This window comes from Dictyostelium purpureum, assembly GCF_000190715.1.
Source record: "Dictyostelium purpureum unplaced genomic scaffold DICPUscaffold_601, whole genome shotgun sequence".
Lineage (NCBI taxonomy): Eukaryota > Evosea > Eumycetozoa > Dictyosteliales > Dictyosteliaceae > Dictyostelium > Dictyostelium purpureum.
This window is the reverse complement of record NW_003519935.1, coordinates 3,577-13,126: the sequence shown is the minus strand read 5'-3', so window position 1 is coordinate 13,126 and position 9,550 is coordinate 3,577. Positions and strand designations below refer to the sequence as shown.

The 9,550-nt window shown below is 23.7% G+C and overlaps 3 protein-coding genes across 3 annotated transcripts; 2 read left to right on the top strand and 1 right to left on the bottom strand.

The window, feature by feature from the left end:
- Positions 1 to 802: 802 nt before the first annotated feature.
- DICPUDRAFT_85114 (uncharacterized protein) lies at positions 803 to 1,689 on the top strand (the record flags this gene model as incomplete). The annotated part of the gene is made up of 2 exons (XM_003294611.1): positions 803 to 881; positions 953 to 1,689. 2 exons carry the CDS (start codon positions 803 to 805, stop codon positions 1,687 to 1,689), a joined length of 816 nt encoding a protein of 271 aa, XP_003294659.1.
- Positions 1,690 to 1,982: 293 nt separating this feature from the next.
- Positions 1,983 to 2,400, bottom strand: DICPUDRAFT_85113 (uncharacterized protein; the record flags this gene model as incomplete). Its single annotated transcript, XM_003294609.1, has 2 exons — positions 1,983 to 2,051; positions 2,119 to 2,400. 2 exons carry the CDS (start codon positions 2,398 to 2,400, stop codon positions 1,983 to 1,985), a joined length of 351 nt encoding a protein of 116 aa, XP_003294657.1.
- A 1,597-nt stretch (positions 2,401 to 3,997) lies between these two features.
- Positions 3,998 to 8,289, top strand: ABCC2 (uncharacterized protein; the record flags this gene model as incomplete). The annotated part of the gene is made up of 3 exons (XM_003294610.1): positions 3,998 to 4,377; positions 4,451 to 5,107; positions 5,193 to 8,289. 3 exons carry the CDS (start codon positions 3,998 to 4,000, stop codon positions 8,287 to 8,289), a joined length of 4,134 nt encoding a protein of 1,377 aa, XP_003294658.1.
- Between the last annotated feature and the right edge of the window lie 1,261 nt (positions 8,290 to 9,550).

The window sequence follows — 9,550 nt, the reverse complement described above, 5'->3', positions numbered from 1 at the left end:
ATGCATTGGTTTTAAAAGAAATAAGATAAGCTTAATTTTTATTTGTCACAATAAATCATAAAAATTGTTTTTATTTTAAATGCCTCTTTAAATAATAATGGCTTCTTTATTTTTTTGTTTAGTATTACTATAAAAACCCTAGAAATTTTGTTAATAAATAAAAAACAATAAAAAAACAAAATAAAATTGATTTTATAATCATATCTCAAAACTTTATTTATTTTGTTTATTCATATTGTAGAAAAAAAATTATAAAAAGAGGTTACACTTTAGTTTTTCTTAATAATAGTTTTTTAAAATAATTAATTAAAATAATAAAAAAAATATAAAAAATAAAAAAAATAAAAAAAATTTTAGATAAGTTAGAAATTCGATAGTTTTAATTAATTTTTTTTTTTAATATTCAAAGAAAATAAAAAATAATATTTAATTTAAAAAAAATATTTAACTACTTTTTATAGAAAAGTTCGTTAAAAAGAGGATTTTTTTTGTTTTTGATAGATTAAAGGACCTTTTTTATTCATTTATGATAATTATGTCATTTAATATGGATTTAATAACGTCAATAATAATTAAGATTTTTTTTATTTATTTTTTTTAATATTTAATTTATTTTTTTTCAAATCTTTTTTCTATTCAAATTCTTTTTCTATAAATTAAAATTTGCATTTTTTTTTTTCAATTCTTTTAATTCAATATTTTGTTTATTTATCTATTTATTTAATTTATTCAAAAAAAAAAAAAAAAATCATATTTATCAAAAATTTAAAATAAAAACTAATATAAAATAATTAATAATAAAATGAGAGTAAATAAAAAAATATTTTCAATTTTATTTATTTTAATAATAAATGTTTTTATAACAAGAGTTTATTCACAAGGTAATATTTAAATATTGTATAGTTATAATAATAGATATTAGATATTAACATTTAAAATTTATATAATATAGATGAAAAATATTATTTTAAAGGTAATTTCGGCACAAGTGCATTGGCTGTATCTAAAAGTAATAACATTGAGGGCACAGTAGATCTTTTAATTACAAGATCCCAAGGTTCTTATAGATTTCAATATAATGTTACATTGAATAAGTTCAATGGAAATGATTATTTTTCATCCAGAATAGCTGGCCCATCAGCACCAAAGAAAGAAGATGGTCAATTGAAAGTTGCTCTTTCATATTCTAACCCAACTGTTTCAGATACTGTTTTTATTGGTCAAGGTACCCAATCATTATCAATCTCTTCACCAGCTTTTAATTTACTTCCTCCAATCCTCCAAGGTTTAACCACAAACCCAGAGAAATCAAACTATGCCTCAGAACAATTTTATATTGCTTTTAATATAAAATCTGATACAACACCAGTAACTCGTGCTCAATTGTTATATGTTGGTTCAACTAATTTACCAATTCCAGGAGGTGGTGTAGACCCAGATGGCTCTAGTAGTTCCTCTCCAGATGGTTCTACCACTCCTCCACCACCATCTGCCACATCATCAAATTTACCATCAAACAGTGGTTCATCCTCATCACCAGGATTAAATCCAGGAGGTGTTGAAACCCAATCTTCAAATTCAAATTCTACTGAAAGTAGTTCTGATAATCATTCATCAGACTCAAATTCAATTCTTCCAACCCTCGGTATTGTTTCATTATTTGTTTTCGGTTTAGTTATTATGTCTTAAATTAAATAAAATAAAAAATATACTTTTTTTGTAAATAAAAAATATTCCCATGTTCATTCTTTTTTTTCTAAAATGCAGTGATTCAATAAAGTTAGCTTACAGGATTAAGAAAGCCAAAATAAAAATTTTAAATGTTAATATATATCAAACTATGTTTTGGTATTATAAATAAAAAAATAAAATAAACACAAAAAAGGTAAATTTTCTAAACTATATTTTTTAAATTGAAAAACAAAATTCTTGTATATCAATTTAAAATTATTTTATTTATATATTTTTTATTTTATGTAAATCTATTGTTCTCGGCAACCATCAAACCCAACACCATTGCATCTTATTGCTATTAAGGTATAAATTGCAATCTAAAATTTAAATAAAAACATTAATATAATATAATTTAAACAAATTAAAATATAAATTAATATATACCACACAAACTAAAACCAAACATATTTTACAAAATAAGTTATTATAAAAAATTGATTTAATTGTTCTTATTGTTTGGCCATCACTACTACAGCTAGAATCACTAGAGCAACAACAATTACCATTCGAACCACTATCACTGCCATATGAGGAGCATTTACTACTCCCATTACCATTATTATTTAATAATGATAATCTTTCTCTTTCTAAATCATCCTGTGAAATGATCGTATATTGAATATCACCGCTATTGTTGTTGTTATTATTATTATTGTTATAGTTCATTATTATTAATTATTCTATAGTTTTATATAAATTTTTTTATAATTTATTTTCCATAATTAAATAAATTTATAAAATGCTTTTTTTTTTTTGTTTGTATTTTTTTAATTTTATTATTTTTTTTTTTTTTATAAATAAATAAATAAATTAATAAATAAAAAAATAAAAAATAAAAAAATATAAAGAATTCTGAAAGGTAAAATAAAAAATAAAAAAAAAATAAAAGGGTTTTGCTTTTTTAAATTATAAAAAAAATATGGTGATGGTTAAAATTTGTATAATTTATAAAGTTGCTATAATTTTTATTTAATACATTTGAAAAAATTATCTTTTAAAAATAATAATGGTGTGTGAGTGTGTGTTTTAAATATATTTAGATAAAATATTGTATCTGAATGAATTGTTATAAAACTTTCACCATAGTATCTACAATTTCATTGTCCATTATTTAAAAAAACAAGTATATAATGATGATCAAAAAAACATTATAATTTTGCCATTATAGATTACATTAATGTTGTTTAAAAAAATTGGGTTTAAAAAAAATAAAGGGGTTAATTTTATATTTTTTTTTAATTTTTATTTTTTGATCCATTAGATAAAATATTGTGAGTTTTTATTTTTATTTGTTTACTATCAATAGAAATTTAAATAATAATAATAATTATTAATTTATTGTGTTTTTATAATTTATATTATTTCTTATTTCTTTTTTTATTTTTTTATTTTTTTATTTAAATTCTAAATTGTATAAAAAAAAATAAAAAATAAAAAATAAAAAAATGGAAAACAAAACCACAACGAAAAAAAAACTATAAATATAGTTTAAACAATCAATCTTGTTTATAAGATTGTTGTTTGTAAAATTTTTTTGAATTGAATTTATTTAATGAATTTTTTATAAAAGGAATATTTCGTAATTCTTTGGAGAAGGAATTGTTTTTTGACATTTTTGATTAAATTTATTTTATTTTTAATTTTTTTTTTTTTTTAATTTTATTTTTTTTTAATTTTTTAATTTTTTTTTGTATTGGAACGAAAGACAAATATGATTATGAGAAAAATTTCATAATCATTTTTATATTTTTCTTTTAAATAGAAATACGTTTGCTTTTTTTTTTTAATTTATGCATTTAATCAAAAAAGTAAAAATAAAATTATTTATTATAATTATATAATAATAATAATAATTATTTTTTTGTATTTCATGTTCTTAAATTCTCTATAAATAGATCATTTTGGGAATTTTTATAATAAATTATAAACTAATACAATTATATCCGATTTAACAATCAGAAAAAAAAAAAAAAAAAAATTTTTAAATTTTTTAAAAAATTTATAAAAAAAATTTATTTTGGTTTTGTAGCCTGTGTGTCATAATTCATTCAAAAAAAACATATACTGTTTCACCCACACCCACACCAAATTTTTTTTTTTATTATTTTTTGTTATTTTTTATTATTTTGCTAAATTTAAAATAAAAATTTTATTTTATTACATTTATAATAATACAAATATAACCAAATTAGATATAATATTTTATGTTTAATTAATATAAAACTAAATAATAAATATAGATCAAATAAAGAGTAAATAAATAATGATAAGGAGTTGTTGTAATAATATTAAAAGCAAATTTTCATATTCATTGTTATCAGAAACAGAAGATACTGATTTATTTAATGAGCCATGTCCAGAGGATAACGCAAGTGTATGGCAAAAATTAACATTTAATTGGGCACAGCCAATGTTATTTAAGGGGTACAGAAGAGCTCTTCAAATGACAGATATATCAGATATTCCAGAGGAGATTAAAGTAGAACATAATAGTCCATACTTGGCAAATATCGATTATAATGATGGCAAATACCCATTAATAAAACACATATATAAAGAATTTATACCAAGAAATAAAAAGTTAATTGCTTATAAATTATCAGGTGCAATTTTATCAGTTATCACACCAATGGTTTTAAAATAGTATGTATACTTTATAATTTTACAAAAAATAAAACAATAAAATAAAAAAAACTAATTTTTTAATTTTTGAAAGTTTTTTACGTTATATCCAATTACCACCAGATCAAAAAGAAGTATCATATGGGTTATTTTTATGTTTTTTATTGTTTATGGTTACAAGTGTTTTGATGATCGGTAATCAATATTCATATTGGTTTGGTATGAAGTCATCTCTACAGATTAGGGGAGCATTAATCAGTGCAATCTATGAAAAGATGTTAAGATTATCCAATAGTGCAAGAAGAGAGTTTAATTCTGGTAATATTATGAATTTGGTTTCAGTCGATGTTGGGGCTTTTCAAGATTTCTTTTGGAACAATCATACAGAAATTTTCATTTTTCCATTTCAAATTTTAGCATTGTTAATACTGCTTTGTATCATCATTGGGTTTAGTGGCTTGGTTGGATTTTTAGTAATGGTGATCTCAGTTCCACTTACAACTGCACTTAGTACTCAAGCAAGCAAATATTTACGTTTATCTTTGGGCCATGCTGATACCAGAACTGACTTAACATCAGAGTTAATCAATGGTATTAGATTTTTAAAGCTTTATGCCTGGGAAAAATTATTTTTAGATCGTATTGATAGCGAAAGAACAAAACAATTAGACCACTTATATACTCGTATTATTTATTATATTGTTAGTCAAATGATTGTTCAAATTTCTTCTGCATTGGTTTTAATTAGCACGTATGTATATATATTTAATATTTATTAAATATAATAAACAAAATATTCTAATTTATTTCTTTTTTTCTTTTAAAAAAACTTATAGCTTTGCAACATATAGTTTATTAGGTCACCAACTTACATTAGATATTGCATTCACATCTATGGTTGTTTTCGTAAATCTAAGAAGACCAAGTGAAATGTTACCACAGGCATTGTTTAGATTATTTGGTTTGCTACCATCATCAAAAAGAATTGAAGAGTTTTTACAATCACCAGAAATTCAAGATTCATTTTTAATGGATGGTGGATCAAGTCCCATTGTTAATACAAGTTATAGTTATAATGTTGGAGGTTCGGATGAAAATAATAGCGGCTCAACATCACCAATTTATTCACTTTCACCATCACAAATGGATATTAAAATTACAAATGCAACATTTGATTGGAATGAACATTATTTAAAGGGTCATTCTAAAGGCTCATCAAATGATCTAGTAAATTTATATAGCGGTAATACAAATTTAGGCATAATAGAATCATCAAATATCGAAGAAGATAGCGATCTTAAAGAGTTAATCATGGTCGAGCATGATGGAGAAGGCTCAAACGAGTCAGCAGATGTCAAAGAGAATTTTGAAAATTATGTTTTAAATAATATCGATTTTATAGCTCCAGCTGGTAAATTAACAATCATTTGTGGAAGAGTAGGAAGTGGTAAAACAAGTTTAGTCAGCGCTTTAATTGGTGAAATTTATCGTGTTAGTGGTTCAGTTCAAATGCCACCAACAATTTCGTTCACAACCCAGCAATCTTTTTTAATTAGTGCATCATTGCGTGAAAATATTTTATTTGGAAAACCATTTGATTTAGAATACTATAAAAAAGTTATTGAAGCATGCTCTTTAACACCAGATCTTTTACAATTATCAGCAAAGGATTTAACTGAAATAGGTGAACGTGGTATAAATTTATCAGGTGGTCAAAAACAACGTATTTCATTAGCACGTGCTCTTTATACAAATGCAGATTGCTTTATTATGGACGAACCGTTAAGTGCTGTCGATCCAGAGGTTGGTAAACATTTATTCGATCACTGTATTCAAGGTTTAATGAGAAATAAAACTCGTATTCTAGTAACCCATCAACTTCAATTCATTCCTTCTGCCGATCATATTGTAGTCGTAGAAAATGGTAAAATAACACAAGGCACCTATCAAGAATTAAAACAAAAGGGTATTGATTTTGAATCAATTATGAAAACTAAAAAATTAGAAAGCGAAGAGGAAGAAAATAAAAAAAATTCAGCAAAACCATCAGCAGTAACACAGAATACAACAACACCAGTTTTAAATATTGACGATATTATTAGCAAAGATGAAGATCCAAATTTAATGGAAAAAGCCAAGCTTTTAGTTAAAGAAGATAGAAATTCCGGTGCAGTTGGTTTTGATATTTATAAAAGCTATGTTAATAGTGGTTCAAGTTTACCTTTCTTTACACTTACTTGCATCATTTATATAGTTAGTCAAGTTATTTTTCAAGTATCCGATTTTTGGCTTCAAGTTTGGACCCAAAAAACACCAGAGGATCCAGAAGATAAGTTTTATATTCTCGTTTACATGGGTTTTATCGTCGCCTTTATTTTTGCTTTAACTTTTAGATACTTCTTTTTGGCCCGTATATCATTTGCATCAGCTAGAAAACTTCATGACAATCTTTTATATTCAGTTTCCTTTGCTTCATGTCAGTTCTTTGATACAAATCCATCAGGAAGAATTTTAAATAGATTCAGTAAAGATATTAGCGATATTGACCTAACATTATTAGAGTGTATTTCCGATGTACTTTATTGTGGATCAACTGTAGTCATTGCTATTGGTATGATGATTTTCATTACACCAGCAATTAGTATTCCATTTGCATTCTTGGTTGGTATTTATTATTTCATTCAAAAAGTATATAGAGCTTCATCCCGTGAGCTAAAACGTATGGAATCAATATCTCGTAGTCCAGTATTCTCTTTATTCCAAGAAACCTATAATGGTTTAATTACAATTAGATCCTATCAACAACAAATTAGATTCTTAAAATTGGTTCAAAATAATATCAATGTCAATTTACGTTTATTTTTTTATTCATTCTCTGTACATAGATGGATTGGTATTAGGTTAGAGCTTATTTCATCACTCGTAGTTCTTTTCGCATCAGTTTTTACCATCTTCAGTAATAATCCTGGTTTATCGGCATTAGCAGTCACCACATCGTTAAGTATGACATCTTATTTAAATTGGACTATTCGTCAATACACAGAATTAGAAGTTAAAATGAATTCAGTGGAAAGAGTTTTATCATATGTTTCAACTCCAGCAGAAGGTATTAGATTTACTGAAGAAAAAGATAATGATGAGCAAGGAGATATTAAAATGGATCGAAAGTGGCCAACTAATGGGGAAATCGAATTTAAAGATGTCGAAATTAAATACAGACCAACCGCTGAACCATCTTTAAGAAATTTCACTTGCAAGATAAATAAAAATGAAAAAATTGGTATCGTGGGTAGAACAGGTGCAGGTAAAAGTACAATTTCACAGGGTTTATTTAGGATGGTAGAAAGCTCAAAAGGTTCTATTTTTATTGACGGTGTGGATATTTCAAAGATTGGTTTATATAATCTTCGTAGTTCAATTGGTATTATTCCACAAGATCCTTTTATCTTTTCAGGCTCATTAAGATTAAACATAGACCCATTCGGAGAATATTCAGATATCGAAATTTGGGATGCATTAGAAAAGGTTAGACTAAAGGATCAAATTCAAGCAATGCCATTAAAATTGGATTCAAAGGTTCAAGAGGGTGGGGATGGCTTAAGTGTAGGCCAAAAACAATTACTTTGTTTAAGTAGAGCTATCCTTAAAAACTCCAAAATTCTTTTCTGTGACGAATGTACCGCTTCTCTTGATTACGAAAGTGATGCCGTTATCAAGAAAACTATTAGAGAAAATTTCAAAGATTGCACTATACTTACAATAGCACATCGTATTGATACCATTTACGATTCAGATCGTATTATAGTGGTTGATAAAGGTCAGCTAGCAGAATTTGATTCACCAGAAAATTTATTAAAAAATCCAAATTCAAGATTCAGTAAATTAGTAAAATATCAAACAGATTTTTATAATGAATCAACAAAAAAATTTTAAATAAAAAGTAATAGTACACAAATTTAAAATATTTTTTTTTTTTATATCCTTATAAAAACACATTACCAAAACAAAATATATCTAGTAAAAAAAAAAAAATTTATTCAAAAACACAATTTAGCGAATCATTACCAATTTTATTCAATACTCGTTTAACAATTGTAAAAAAATAACATGAAGAACTATATTCAATAAAAAGGAAAATGGTAAAAAATAAACATATTATTTATAAAAAATAAAATTTTATTAAATTTTTTTATTTAAAAATTTTATGATGTTTCCTAATACTGAAAATATTTTCGATTGGTCTGATGGAGTTGAATATTTTTAATTAAATTATGACACAGTAATAATCTGTGGAAATGGTAAACATCTGAAACCTTTTTACTATTGATTCTATTTTTGTAATATGTTAATGCTAATTATTGATGTGATAATATCGTTACTATTATCTTGAATGTTTTGATTCTATAGTCTATTATTATTATTAATATTAATTTTTTTTTTTTTTTTTTTTATAATTTTATAATTTTTTTTATTTTTTTTATTTTATATATTAATTAAAGGTAGATATTTAAAACAATTATCAATAAAAAAATAAACAAATTTTTTATTAAATCTAATCTAAGGAAAAACGATTAAGCTTATCAATAGAGTATTTGGTTCTTTCCTTTATGAAATCACTGGGAAGATATTGGGGTTAAGGCCAAAACAAAAAATATTGCTCGATGCAGGGATCGAACCTGCGACCGTGGCGTTATTAGCACCACGCTCTGCCGACTGAGCTAATCGAGCAAGCTGTGATATGTATGTAATATAACTGTTATATTTAAGAATTCTAATATAATGAATTAATTACAAAACAAAATGTATTATAAACTAAATGTAATTAATTATAATAATAATAAAACACAAAATAAAGATAAAATAAAATATAATAAAACCAAAATAAATATATAAAAATATTTAAAAATTATATTTTAAAAAATAACTAATCTTTATTAAAACTAAAAATTACTAATTATTATTATTTATAAATTCTATAACTAAACTATTACAGTTCTTCGCAAAAGTTTTGACCCCCTTTTTTAAAATTTTTTTATTTTTATTTATCTTCAATAATTTTAATTTCAATTATTCTAAAAAATATAAAATAAATTTTAGAACATCTGAACTATATTTTTTTATAAAAAAAAAATAAAATAAAAATTTTTTTTTTGAAATTTTTTTTTTTTTTTTTACATATAAAAAAAATGGGTTC